At 53.7% G+C, this 14691-nt stretch overlaps 1 protein-coding gene across 1 annotated transcript in view; it reads right to left on the bottom strand.

Annotated features, from left to right (window-relative positions):
* C3H1orf127 (chromosome 3 C1orf127 homolog) overlaps positions 1 to 10586 on the bottom strand; it is a 15524-nt gene extending 4938 nt beyond the window's left edge. Inside the window, 8 exon segments of the mRNA XM_055082403.1 lie at positions 2140 to 2275; positions 2510 to 2600; positions 2602 to 2779; positions 4231 to 4234; positions 4332 to 4550; positions 4553 to 4672; positions 5515 to 5556; positions 8769 to 10586. Coding sequence (XP_054938378.1) covers positions 2140 to 2275; positions 2510 to 2600; positions 2602 to 2779; positions 4231 to 4234; positions 4332 to 4550; positions 4553 to 4672; positions 5515 to 5556; positions 8769 to 8834 — 856 coding nt within the window. The 5' untranslated portion in view covers positions 8835 to 10586.
* Between the last annotated feature and the right edge of the window lie 4105 nt (positions 10587 to 14691).

Genomic DNA, 14691 nt, shown 5'->3' with positions numbered 1-14691 from the left:
AGCCATGGCCGCTGAGCCTGCGCGTCCGGAGCCTGTGCCCCGCAACGGGAGAGGCTGCAGCAGAGGGAGGCCCGCGTACCGCAAAAAAAAAAAACAAAAAATGCCTGGTGAAAATTCAATCCAACAAGCATGTATTAAGTGCTTACCAAGGGCAAGGCAGTATGATAAGGCCCATGAAGAGTAAAATGCTCAATGGGGCTTGGCCTCTGATGGCAAGGAGTTCAGAGACCACAGGGAGAGGCAAGAGCATGTACCACTAAGGATAAGAAGAGAAAGACCTAGAAGCTGCTGGGGAGGTTCAGGGAAGGTGTGCTGGAAACCAGGGAAGGGAGAGGTTAATTCTGCCTGCTGATATGAAATTAATAAAACGAGGAAGAGAACATTCTTTCCCCGTGTAAATCTTTCCAGAGAGGCCAAAACGCCTTTCTAAAATGTTCTCATTGCTGTTGCCCCAGCTATTTTTGTATTTTATGTTCTATGTCCCTATCAAGAACCTACCCTCTCCTCAAAGCCCAGGACGAAGGTCACCTGCTCCTTGGCGTCTCCCTCAAGCCCGCCTGCCCTCCGTTACAACTCTCTGGACATTGCTTCTCTCCCCTTCCAGACAGGCCGCTAGTTGAAAGCGAGGACCAAATCGGTGGCCTCTGTTCCCTCCCACGGGGCCTCACGCACGGCAAATGCTTAGTGAATATTTGTTGGATAAAGTTCTGGCCCTCCCTTTCCAAAATCAATGTCATCGCTGCAGGAAACTGTTAAAATAAAAACAGCCGAAATGTGTAAAAACTTTCAGGAAACATTTCCATTTTTAGCAGACTGTTAGAACTCATCCCCGCCCCGCCTTTTCCTTTGTTTCTAATTCTGAATTTGGGACTGGATGGTAGGCAGTCCCCCTTTTAATCTTTAAGTATAGTTCTGAATATAATTACATTTTTATGCAGCACCGAAACATCATATCCTGGTAACGGGGCATTCTTGCACTATTAACATCTGAGTTAAATCTCCTTTGCGTCTGTCTTCTATTGAGGACAGTTAGGAAGTCGAAGATGAAAGTGATCGACATCATTTGTGAATTATGTGTATTTCCTTATGCTGTATTTCAATGGGTTCTGCTCCTAGTGATTTTGTGAATACCAGGTTGTCTGGTAGCTGTGCTTTCACCAAAAACGCCTTTCAAGACTTGAATCCCAGCATCCTGGCACGGAGGACACACACCACGTTTAGAGGAGGGTTAGTCTTGGTTAAGAAATAAGTGGTAAAGCAACTACACCCCAATAAAATAAAAAAGAAAAAGAAATAAGCGGCCTCGCATAGTGCTCTTTGCCAAGGAGCCTACTACTCCGTGCCGTAGGTCAGCGGACCCCGACCTCTCAGGCACCAGGGACCGGTTTCGCGGAAGACAATTTTTCCACGGAAGGCGGGGCGATTGTTCAGGTGGTAATGCAAGCTATGAGGGAAGGCAGATGAAGCTTTGCTCGCTCGCCTGCCGTCCACCTCCTGCTGTGTGGCCTAGTTCCTAACAGGCCGCGGCCCCGGGGTTGGGGATCCCTGCGGTAGGCGACCCATGGAACTGGAGCCCACGCAGACCGCTGGACGATCGAAACAGAAGTGGCTCATCTTGTGCCAGGAACTCTGCTGAGCTCCTAACTCCATCACCTCCAGTCCTCACAGCAGGTAGCAGTATTCCCACTTAAAAAAAATATTTATTTATCTATTTGGTTGCACCGGGTCTTCGTTGCGGCAGGCGGGCTCCTTAGTTGCGGCATGCATGTGGGATCTAGTTCCCTGACCAGGGTTCGAACCCGGGCCCCCTGCATAGGGAGCTCTTAGTCTTATCCACCGCGCCACCAGGGAAGTCCCGGGCTATTTCCACTTTGCAGATGGAAGAAACTGAGGCTCAGCAAGGTGAAGTGAGTCGCCCAGGTCCTGCAGCCAGCTAGAAAGTTGATGTGCCCCCCGCCCCCTCCCTGGCACTTTGACTCCATCTAGCTCCCGCAGCCCTCCCGCTCCCCGGCCCGTTCCAACCAGTGTGCCTGACACCATCATTTACCCGGCTTGGGTGTGGGACCTGTCAGTCCGGGGAAAAGGAAGCCTTGTCATGGGAGAAAGAACCACAGGCAGAGCCAGCAGTCACGCCCTCACCGTGACTCTCGCCCACACCCTGAAAGGAGCTCTCCACCGTCCAGAGGATGGGGGCGGCCACCTCAGCAAATCCCAGGCTCAGGACCACCCTATAGAAAGCCTGCATCCCCGGAGCTCCTTGGGCCTCCTGGCATTGCTGTGGGGCAACGAGGAGTTAGTCGCGTGTGGCGGGGGCATCCTGTGTCCTGTGGCTGCCCTCCCATGGGGCCACCCCGGCAAGAGTGCCAGGCTTCCGGGCTGTAAGTGGCAAAGGTCCATTTTCTGCTGGCTCCACAGCTCTGCTGTCACATCTCTGACTCCACATGGCATCAGTGGCCCAAGGAGAAGGGGTCTCCAGAAGGGGCAGGACAGCCAATGCCACCACCAAGACCCTGACCTGGAGCACCCCAGCCGCCAGGACACCGACCACCGCGAAGTCCCTGTTTTCGGTCACTGTGAAGGTAAGGAACTGGTGGACTCGGGAATTTTAGGCTCAGGCTTTCCTCCAAGTAGGAATCTCTTTTGACCAGATCCAGTCTCTGCTTTGGGATGTGAACAAGACCTCCATCTCTGGCTGGGATGACACTGGAATGGGGAAGGACACGTGACACAGAAAAATACACACTCTGCAGGCACACGGACGAAAGGGTGGTGACAGGACCTCAGCCAGGGGCCACGCCCGTGGCCAGCACTTTCGGGATCGGTGACACGAGATTACTCGGTGTTCGGTATCACTGCCTGGGCTGGAACGTGACTGCACTGATGCGGGAGAGAAGGAAAGGCCATCCCCAAACACCTGGGGATCCCGCCGTTTGCAAAGCCCCGTGAGGAAACAGACGCTAAGAGCGGGGCTGCCTGTGGAAGTTGCAGAAATGTCTCTGCCAAGACTGTCTTCAGCTCGGTGACCTAGCCTGGTGCCCCTTCCATTACCAAAGCTGCTCTTAAGAAATAAAGCTTGTATCAGTTGTTTACACTTTAGCAAGACTTTCGTTGGGTCAGCCCTCTCACAGGGGCATTTAAAGCCAGCTCTGCAGTGGCTAAATGAAAGCATCGGTCTCCAAGTAAAAGGATTTCAAGCATCATGAATAAGGAAAGGGATGTTTGGGGGCTTGGTGAGGCCATCCCCAATGCCCTGAACTCCCCAGAGTCCCATCATGAAATCTCGTCCATGATAAAATTCTATACAAATGTCAAGTCTTAGTCATCTCAGATCTACCCACTCGGGATGAAGCCTTTGATGTACCTAAACTTTGCATACAGAGTTCCTTAGAGTTTAAATTCCCCGGAGGTAGGAAGCGGTCTTCCAGATTCCTGGCCTCTCTGTATCACACCCCAAGCTGAACGAAATAGTTATCACGTACAGGGTCTAGATCAAGGGTCCCAACGTCTGTCAGAGCATGGAGCCCTCAAAAGCCTGATGAAGACTGCAGACCCTCTCTCATCTTCGTTCTCGGACTCCCTGGAGGCCGTCTTGGGACTTCCCAGGAGTTCAAAGACCCCGGGTTTGGAAAAGTGGATGATTCCACTTTTCACCCACTCTCTACACCCCACCCCTGCTCCACACACACCTGTACCCGCCAGAAAGAGCCAAGGTCTCCCTGTCCCAAGCAATTCCGGAACGCATGGCCAAGGCTGGGGCTAAGAAGAGGCGAGGTGGGGTGGGACCACGGACATAGGTGCCGGAGGAGGGAGGAACACAAAAGGGACGAGAGAGCGATGTAGCCGGAAAGGATGGGCATTGGGGGCCCTCTTGGGTCTCACCCCGTGGGCCAGCGGCTCCTAAAGACAAGGCATAGCTGCTCCCCACGAGCAGCAAGAGCCCTGTGGGGTGTGCAGCGCTTGCTGAGGCAGGAGTGTCTCCCCGTGGCCTCCGAAACTGCTCCTTCCAGAAGCAAACTCCCTCCACAGGGCGCCCCTCCCACCTTCGGACCAGCCTGTGGACTGAACCCCCAAGGGTCCCAGAGCTCAGGTCAGGGACTGTGGTTCCAATGCAACCAGGATACATTATTTAGACGGGATATTTTTAGCAGGAAAGCGAGCTCGGAGTAAATGTCATGTGAGCCGTCTTCTCTTACACGGCACCTTTGGGCTATTTAAAGAGATGGTAATTACGCTCCTGCCACCACGATCAGGACGAGCTGAACGCGTGATTGCAGGAGCCGCTCATCTGCCACGCGGAGCGCTTGACACTAATGGAGCCCAATTTTCGAAGCCGCCTGCCTAAATCTGTCCGGTCTCCAGGTGGACATTTGAATCGGCACTGGAGCGCCGGCAGACTGCTCTCCGGGGCCTCCCCGAGGGGGCCACGCCTTGAGGCTCCCCGCCTGGTAGGGCTGCTGCCCACCCCTGACCTCCTGCCTCTGGACGGGGTCTTGCCTTGGGCTCTGGATGGTGAGCGTGGTGGTGACGTCCACGCTGATCGTCGTGCTGTTGATAATCCCGTCAGGCTGGCGTCCCCCAGAGAAGCCACCGGCTCCCCTCCGATGGACAGCAGCCACGGGGGCTGGACAAACAGGAGGTACTCATAAACAGTCTGGCCAAGGAGAAGGGGTCGCTAGGGGGTCAAGGAGAAGGCGCACTTGAGGGAACACTCAGGAAGGTGACAGGGCCAAGGGGAGGATAGGCAGGACCACGAGGGAGGAAGGCAACCTGGACATGTACACCCCTCACGCTCCAGGGAAGCAGACCCCTGGCAGGAGCACTGGGCACGTGGTAGGGGCGCCACGCGGCTGAAAGATCCAATGAGCCGTTACCCCCACTAGCAAGGCCAAAGGGTGACCCACACTCTGCCCGTCTGAGTCCTGGCCTCGGTTCCCTTTGCAGTGCTCCAGAGGGACATTAGCCATCGGGGCCTTGAATAAAGGCAGGTGCCTGGAGGGCGGGAGGGGGACAGAGAGGGGCCCCCGGCCCCTCTCCTAGGGGGACCAGCAAGAGGAATTCAGGAGAAGACTTGAGGAAGGCAAAGCTCCCTGACTTCAAATAAAGGGCTGTGAAATGGAGAAGGGACCGGCTCCTTCCGGGGGCCGCGGAGAACAGAAGACCACAGCAGAAGGAAAGTTTGGGGAAACAGCTGTGCGATATGGGAACAGGTGGTCTTGCAAAGGAATGAGCTCCCCATCACTGGAGACTGGGCGGAGAGAATCTTAGCACCAGGAGGACCTCAGAGGCCTTCAGCCCAAAGCCGGGACCCCTTCTCAGATTTCCTCTCAGATGGCCTCCGCGTGCAGGACACCAGGGAACGCTTCCAGCCTCGGCTGCCGAGACACGAGCCCAGCAGAGCTGGCCTTGTCCACCAACTCTCCAAAGGAGAACAGAAACCAAAGCCTCCTGCCTCAGGGTGTCCCCAGGCACCAGGCCTGGCAGAACCTTCCAGAAAGTTGCTCCTGACCCACCTACCTGTCCACTGGTGCTTCCCAGGGGTAGGGGCAGGGAGACCTGCAGAACAAAAAGGAAGCAACATCTCCTGGCAAAGCAGTAAGAGAAGGTGAGAGTAAACATTTCTGTCTGAGCACAGAAGCGCTGGCAATCACCCCAGCAGGAGGCCGGCGAGAGAGCCACACGGCTGGGATGTTTGCTCATTAAGACAAGAAAATCATTTATGTTCTGAGTCTCCAGCATCAACAGACCCAGGGAAGTGTCGTTGCCTCAGCTGCCACCCTGGGCCTGGCCAAGGGGGCGGCTAGCGTCCCGGGAGCAGCTGGCAAGGCCAAGAGCGCAGGCGCATGGCCGGGACGGTCATTTCCCAGTCCTCCCACCTTGTTTTTCCCCTGAGTTCACCCATTTCTCCCTCGCCCTTTCTCTTTCCTTTTCAGATCCAAAAAGCAATGGTGGAGGGAGGGCTTCCAAGGGCGGACACTTTCACCACTGGCACTGAACTTGGGGTGACCACCCATCCCAGTTGCCTGGGGACTGAGCAGGTCCCCCTGGGACTTAGCGCCAAAACAGGAAAGGCCCAGGCAAACTGGGATGGTCGGTCACCGTACCGCCTGTGAGCTTCGCGGCCACGCCACGGGGGCACCGTGCTACCAGATGGTCATCTGAGAGAGGCACAGATGAGGGGAAGGTGACGGTGTGGGCTGGGCACCTTTCCTGGAGCTTCTGCTGCAGCCCACACTCTCCACCCTGCCCTCCTCTCAGTTCTTTCTGCTTTCTCCAAACTCCACTTTGCATTTGCTTCAGACCTTGGCAGGGAAGTCTCGGCACAAGGAAGGAGTCGCAGACCAGCCGAGGGTCCCTCGGAGATCATCTGACCAACACCCCCCCCTATACAACGAGGGTAGGAATGAGGCCAGAGGGGACTGACTTGCCTTGACAATGCCCCCATGCAAGACCACTCCCACTCCTCCACACGGAGGCACAGAGAGGGGCTCCCTGCAGCAGAAAGAAGCGAAAGGGACCCGGAGGAGACCCCGGGCAGCTCAGCCTTCTCAGCTCCCCAGCCCTGCTGCTCCTTGGCCCTGAGGGCCCCTCCCGGCAGCAGGCTCACGATGGCCCACGGGGAGCTCCTTGAGTGAGCCTGGCTGTTTCCTTGTCTTTGGAGGTGCTGCCTTCACTTGCGGGGCGAAGGGGCAGGAATGGGACAGATGCCTGAGGTTTGGTGAGAGGATGGAGAGGATTCGGCATCTGCCTTTGCCACCACCAGAGCTGTCCCATCGTTCCCACTCCTGTCCTCCACTGCAACCTGGAGGAAGGCGGGGAAGCCCCCCCAGAGGCTGAGCTTTGAAGAGGGAGACAGCTCTGCTCCAAGAAGGAAGAGAAGACAGATCAAGAGCAAAGCAAAAACGCACGGCCCTTTAAGGCCCCACGCGGAGGCTATATTTAGGGCCGAGGACATTTCGCGGGACCTCGGGCAGCCTTCCCTGGGAGCAATTGCTAATCACTGCATCGAGTTTACGGGTGCCCCTGGGCACACTTAACCCAGGGCAATGAATAGTTATCGCGCGGCCTCCCGCTCGGGGCCTGTGGGCACACTTAAGCGAGTGCGCCGATCGCTGGGAGCGGGCACGGCTCGGGTACACCCTTGGGCCCCCTGCGCTTTCAGCAGGGAGAGGCAGAGTATTAAATATCTATGTGCCCTGTGCCCACAGCTGCATTTAGCCAAGGGCAAGGCCGGTGAGACGGCTTTAATTAAAACTTAATGCAAGTTCAAGGTGCAGACACGGAAGCCGCGGCTGCAGAAGTCACAAGGAATGAATCAGTCAATTCGATGAGGTTCTCAGGTGGGGGAAGGGGGTGGCGGGGAGGGGGGCCCGGGCTGCGGAGACCTGTCTTCTGCTGAGTACTTGCTGCCCACCTCTCTGCATCTGTGCTCTGGGACCTGGGGCCACCGCACACGCCCATACCTCGCTTGCTGAAGGATGCTGGGATTCGGGTATCCGGGTTTCAAAGGCAGGTGGTTGGAAATAAAGCAGGCCCCTGGGCCGGGAGCGGGTCCTGCTTTTCTCAACCACTCAGCCCAGTGTCGCGTGACACGGGCAACGCCGTCCCCCTGGCGGCAGCTCCCAGAATTACAGGCCCAGTGCAGAGAGAGGAGTGACCAGCGCCGGAATGTCAAAGGAACGCGCTGGTGGCAATGCTTGGGGATCCTGGGGTCCGACCCTGCGATTCTTAGGAGGACCAGCACCAGGCTTGGTGTGGCCGCTTGTGCCACTAAAAAGGCAAGTAGGCAGAGGAAGCCTTGCCACTCTGCCCCTGCTCCTTAAGACTGGGAAGCAAAGGAATCTCAGAGAGGTCTGCCCATCGGCCCAAGACGGCGGTGAGCTGGGCTCAGAGTGGCAGGAGCTCAGGTCCTCTGAGCCGTGGTCCGGGGATGCTCCCTGCCAGACACACCTGCTTTAAAATTCAGACCAGATGAGAACACAGCTATAAAGCCTTCCTGGGGCAAAGGCTCCACGACTCATTCAGATCTGTTCCCTTAGCAACAGCACAGCACCTGGCATATAGTAGGTGCTTAATAAATGCTTCTTGCGTGATTCTCATAATGGTGATTCTCATTAGCAGGCTTTTTGTGCCAAATTCCTCTTTTCATTTATCCTTTCCTGTTTCCTGATCTTTAAAAATGGAGACATTGGGCTTCCCTGGTGGCGCAGTGGTTGAGAGTCCGCCTGCCGATGCAGGGGACGCGGGTTCGTGCCCCGGTCCGGGAGGATCCCACATGCCGCGGAGCGGCTGGGCCCGTGAGCCATGGCGCTGAGCCCGCGCGTCCGGAGCCTGTGCTCCGCAACGGGAGACTAAAAGTCTATAATTCCTCGGCACTACCCAGGTCAAGAAGGAGCATGCAAACTGGCAACGTTTTTCAATGGAGAGAAAAAGAACACAAGGACATAATATTGCAGCTTTGGTGATCATCCCGTCCTCCCAGTCCCCGGTGCCAGCGACGATGGGAAGTGGAGAATATTAGTTCAGAACCTTTAATAGCCCCGCTCCCACTCCATCCCATCTCCTCCCAGGTTGCTCAGACAACAGCCCAGTGGACCCGGGCATCCAGGCAAGGCCCACGGATGTCTGCAGAAGAACCATGCCACGCGGCACCTCCAGCTGCCACCTGTGGGCCCGGCCACATCTTGAAGCTCAGGAGCCACGGCCTCTGGAGAGAAGCCCAGCCTGGGAACCCCTACTCCCATCCCCCAGGCCTCTGAGCCCATTAGCTGAATGAACGTGGGCCGGCAGCGGACACTCTCTTGGCCCAGCCTGGACGCGATCACTGGACACTTCATTATGGAGCAGTCACTGCGCTCCAACCTTTTCACCTCCCCTTTGAAATATTCTGGTTTCCAACCTGTAATTTGCTTTCTAGAAGTAGGACACAATTCCTGCGTGCAAATGAAAGAGGAAAACACAGTTAATAGGCTGCAATTATAGGTCAGTGACTATTCACAGCAAATATGATTAACATCAACCCACTGGAAGCTGGGGCAGTTCTCATGGAAGAGGCTAGGAAGTGAGCTGAGGCTGCCGGGGATCAAAACCTGGGTCCAGCTTCTGGAATCCAGCAGTTCAGCCTCCACCAGGGAAGCCCTCAGGGCCAGTGGATTTCAGGAAGGTCCAACCTGTCCGGACAGAACGGGAGCTCGTGCCTGAACATCCCTTGACAGGTGTCAAGCACCTGCAAACAACTTGTCTCCCTTGATCCTCACGAAGATCCCATAGGGTAGGCTTTCTTATTCCCATCTTACAGATGAAGCAGTTGAGGCTCAGAGGAGGTAAATAACTAAGCCAAAGCCACGTGGCCACTCTGGGACTGCCAGGCTCATTCCATCATGTGCCAGATGGAGCTTCAAAGATGTCAAACCAGTGGGTCCCACGGGGGATGCTGGGGCTGGCCTCATTCAGCCACAGAGGACGAACCCAATTCGAGGCTTTGTGGTGGGGCCTGAGAAGAGTGTGTACTGATGGGGTGGGAGGCGGGGGACGTCAAAGAAGAGGGTGATTGCAGAAAGGAAGAGAAAGAGAAGGAAGAGGATAGTTCCTGAAATTTCTCCCCCATTATGGACCACAACCCCCTCGGTAGAAATTCTGGGCTGGATTGAGGGAGGAAGACAAAGAAATGAAGGAAAGAGGAAAACAGAGGTGAGGAGAAAAAGAGAAGAGGAAAACATGAGGGGCCGTGGAGCAGTTCACACCGTCTTGGGGGCCAGGCGGCGGAATAAAGCAACAGGTGTGCCCAGGGAGCTGCAACCCTCCAGCCCCCAGGCCATCAGCCGCTGCCTAAATCAGGGTGGCTCCTTGTCCTCCTGGCCCCCAAAGAAGCATCAGTTCCCCCTCTGACTGTCATGAGCCCACCCCTCCAACCCCAGGTTTGAAACCTGCTTCCCTGGATGGGGTCCATGTTGTATGGGGCCTGCAGCTCATGCAATTTGGGAGAAGGACCTCTTTAAGAAAAAGAATATAAAAATATCTTACTTTTGCAAATTTTACAGAATCATATGGTCTTGTAGGCATGTAATGGGCCATGCGACTGAGGGGTCTTGGGCTTATGCTCTGTCAGCTCCATGGTCAATCAGCATTTACTCACCTCACGGAGCGCTAACTGAGCACCTACTGTGTGCCAGGCCCTAAGGCAATCACTGTGGGTGGGGACTCCCTTACCCCAAAGACACTGCAGATCTAGCAGGAGATGCGGTGTGAGCAGCTCTTATTAATCAGGGTGGCAGGTGCCAAGGTATAAGCAGGTACAATGCACAGAGGAGGAGTGATCAGCTATTAGGAAGACTGCCTGGAGGCCTGGAGGAGTCTCCAGGCCTAGAGGAGGCAGCATCTGAGCTGGGTTAACAATCTCAGCAGGGCTTCCGTGGTGGCGCAGTGGTTGAGAGTCCGCCTGCCGATGCAGGAGACACGGGTTCGTGCCCCGGTCCGGGAAGATCCCACATGTGGCGGAGCGGCTGGGCCCGTGAGCCGTGGCCGCTGAGCCTGCGCGTCCGGAGCCTGCGCTCTGCAAAGGGAGAGGCCACAACAGTGAGAGGCCCACGTACCGCAAAAAAAAAAAAAAAAAAAAAAAAAAAAAAAAAAAAAAACAATCTCAACAGTCTTCTGAGATCTGTGCCCATAAACTCCGAGAGGGCAGGGCCTGGTCTCACCCCTCTCCCTCGGCTGACTTCATGTGGAGGAAGGGCGACAGTGTCCCCTTTCTGGACACCTGAGCTCAGGCGGAGCTCCTTGTGTCTCCCAGAATGCAAGCACCTCAAGAGACATAATTGAGTCTGACGTTTCCCAAACCCACTTCCTTCTGCGTGCAGAAGGCGAAGTATCAGGCTTGAAAAATGAAATTACCATCCGGACTGTGATGCAGGAAGTAGCCACATTTGGCAGGAAAAGAATCCAGGCTGTTGGGGGGCCCTGCAGGTCCTTGTAATGAGAGGACAGAAACATGGGTTGAGCCTGCTCAGGCTACTTCTCTGCAAAGTCGGAAATCTCAGACACCCAGATAGAAACTGAAAGGCTGCTCTGCCTAGAAGCTCCTTACTGGTAATAGCTAAAAAATATCAGTAATGGGAAAAATTCTGGAAAGGTATACCCCAACAAGAAATCCCATTGGTTCTACCTTCAACATATATCTAGAATCCTCCCCCTTCTCCCCACTCTGGTCCTGGGTTTCTGCAGCTGCCTGCTCCTTGTCTCCTGGCTTCCCCGCTCGCCCCTAATTGTCTGCACTCCACACAGCAGCCACGGGATCCTGTTCAAAACTAAGTCAGCTCATGTGCCGCCTCTGTTCAAACCTCCCCATTTTTCACTCCGAGGAAAAGCCAAAGTCCTTGAAGGCCCCAGTGATTTGCCCCCTCACCTCGCTGACCTCCTTTCCCACTTCCTCATCTCCCTCCCAGCCGCACTGCTCCAGCCACACTGGTCTCCCCGCCATTTCTCAGGCATGCCAGTCCTGCCTCAGGACCTTTGCACTGGCTGTGCCCTCTGTGTGGAACTCCTTCTCTTGGATACCTGCATGGCTCACTCCCCCACCTCCTTCAAGTCTTTGCAAAAATGTTGCCTTTCAGAATTGGAGACACGGATGCAGAGAACAAATGTATGGACACCAAGGGGGGAAAGTGACAGGGTGGGGGTGGGGGTATGAACTGGAAGATTGGGATGGACATATATACACTAATATGTATAAAATAGATAACTAATAAAAAACTGCTGTATAAAAAAATAAATAAAATAAAATTCAAAAAAAAAAAAAAAGTCTCCTTTTCAGTGAGGCCCACCTTGACCTGCTTCACCCTATGGCCCTGCTTCCTTTCTGTGTAGCACTTGATATCTTCTAACCTTATTTGTTGTATTTAAGGCTCATGTCCTCCCCACCCAAAGGTCAGCTCTATGGGGCCAGGGAGTCTGTTTTGCTCATCGCTGCATCCTTGGTGCCTTGAACAGTCAGGCATATAGAGGGCTGTCAATAAATATTTGTTGAATGAGTGAAATATACAGAGGACTGTCTCTGGGTAGAGAGATTATGGGTAATTTTCATTATCTCCTTTGGATTTCCTCTAGTTTCCATAATTATCGCATACTGCTTTGTCATGATTTTTTTAAGTCATTTTTAAAAGCTCATGGTTTCTTTTTCAAATGCTGGACTCAATTGTGTACTTGATAGGAGATGAATGCGTTCTTTCAAAAAACAGCTCTGGAAGCCTTTCTGGAGGGGATTCTCTGGTGACATGCTTTTCTTTTAAAAGCACGCAGCTTCCACCTCTACCTTAGCAAGCCATCACGGCCCTGCCTCTGGCGGAGGGAAGCTCTGAAAGGTAGATCACTGGGGGAATAAGTGTCTTAGCCTGGATGTGCAAATTGACCTGGATCGTTTTAGTTTTGCATTCACGTTTGCACTTTGTAAATATTTGCCTGTCACCCCGCTGCTCACACCTGCTTGCTGTCCCCTCAAGTTTATGGAAGGCAGCAGGCACTGTCATTTCTCCAGCCCCACCTGGTGCTGCTGGTGCTGCCAGCAGGGCCACGTGAAAAGGAAACTCGCCCGCGAAAGCCACAGGTGTCTCTGACGGCGCCTAAAACTAATGGCCTGTGGCTGGCCGCTGTGACTAATTCTCTGATTATTGACTTTATGATTTTACGCTTAAAACTTCTTTATAATAACACACAGAAATGTTTAATGAGCTCTATCCAGAGCCATAAAAATTACTTATTGAACAAGCGTTTTAAAACTATTAATCTATTGTTTTCCATTAATAATGGCTCTCCAAAGAACGGGCGACAGCTTAATGTATCCACAGCATTTCTCCTCGAAAAGTGGCCTTTTAAGACATAAATGCCGCTCCCAAAGCATTGCGGGCTGGCCGGCCATTGGGCAGCTGACCCTCCCAGGACAGGTTTAGGCTCTACCAGTCCCAGAGGGTGCTTTAAGGATTTCCAGAGTGACCAGGGGCCCTGGGAGATTTTGCTAGTCTCTCTGGAAAGCCCCTCTCCTCAATTTCTCTCTTTTTGTGAAAAAAGACAAGAGGTATTCCGGGGGCCCGTTTTGCAATGCCCGATGGAGAGCACAGAGGGAAGCAGACAAGTTACACATCACTATCTTCTTCCTTCTGGAAGGTTCCAGGTACCCATCTGGTTGTACCCATCCCCCCTTCTTCTGTTGGCAAGCCCATGGCTGCAAGTTTTCCATGATACTATGTCCCTGTTTTTGCTATTTTCGGGGCACAATTCCCCCACTAAGCATGAGATGGCTTCCTACTTCAAGTGTGTAAGAATAACCCCTTTAAAATAAATCATCCGGGACTTCCCTGGTGGCGCAGTAGTTAAGAATCTGCCTGCCAATGCAGGGGAGATGGGTTCGAGCCCTAGTCCGGGAAGATCCCACATGCCGCGGAGCAACTAAGCCCGTGCGCCACAGCTATTGAGCCTGCGATCTAGAGCCCGCGCTCTCGAGCCCGCGAGCCACAACTACTGAGCCAGAGTGCTGCAACTACTGAGCCCGAGTGCCACAAGTACTGTGCCTGTGTGCCACAACTACTAAGCCCGAGCGCTACAACTACTGAAGCCCACGCGCCTAGAGCCCGTGCTCCACAACAAGAGAAGCCACTGCAATGAGAAGCCCACACACCATAACAAAGAGTAGCCCCCACTCGCTGCAGCTAGAGAAAGCCGTGGGCGGTGACGAAGATCCAAGGCAGCCAACAGTAAATAAATTAATTAATTTTTAAAAATTATATTTTAAAAATAAATAAATAAATAAAATAAATCATCCATTTATTTTTCTGGGTAATTTAGATTGTGAAACATATTGGCACCAGATGGGCTCTTCTTCTAAGAGCTTCAGGCTGTTCGTTCATTCAGCAAATATTTATTGAGTGTATACTAAGTACCAGGCTGTGTTCTCGGTTCTGGAGACACAGGAATAAACCAGAAACACATGGGCCTTGCCCTCACGGAGCCCATCTGTCAGAGGGGAGCGAAGATGGCAGCAGGTGAACATTGTAGAAGATAATTTTAAGATCATTTAAGTAATAAATGCTGAGAAGCCAACGGGATAAGATTGTGACAGGAGTGGTTGGGGACTGCTTTGGATGGAGAGTCAGGAAGGCTTCTTGGGGAGGTGGCCTTTGAGCAGAGATTTGAGTGACAGAAAGGAACCAGCCGTGAGAAACATTCCTGGCAGGGGAAAGGCAGTGCAAAGGCCCTTGGGTGAGGTAGGCGTGCAGGCGTCTCTCCTTAGGTGAAGGCCCTGCCCAGACAACAACTGTCCCTTACCTGGCACATGCAGGATCTGCTCAGCCACTGCCTCAAACCCTCCATGTGGCTCCTGGGACCCATAGGGCATGTAGTGGAGAAGCAGTCAACCACGTCTGTCGAACAAGAAAATACTTCTCCTCCGAGCCCTACTTCGATGGAATGGTTAGGAAGAGGCACAAAGGAGTCATATTGTCACAATGAGAAAGACCCTTTACACCATGCAGAGGTCACAGCACAGTGTCAGAGGGGATATGTTTTAGGGTGCAGCTTCTCAAACTTCAGGTGCCTACAAATCACCTCGAGGTCTTTTTAAAATACAGATTCTGATTCGGTAGGTCCAAGGTGGTGCCTGAGATTCAGCAATTCTAACAAGCTCCCAGGTGATGCCAATGCTGCAGG

This window comes from Physeter macrocephalus, chromosome 3 (assembly GCF_002837175.3).
Source record: "Physeter macrocephalus isolate SW-GA chromosome 3, ASM283717v5, whole genome shotgun sequence".
NCBI lineage: Eukaryota > Metazoa > Chordata > Mammalia > Artiodactyla > Physeteridae > Physeter > Physeter macrocephalus.
This window is presented reverse-complemented; position numbering and strand designations above follow the sequence as displayed.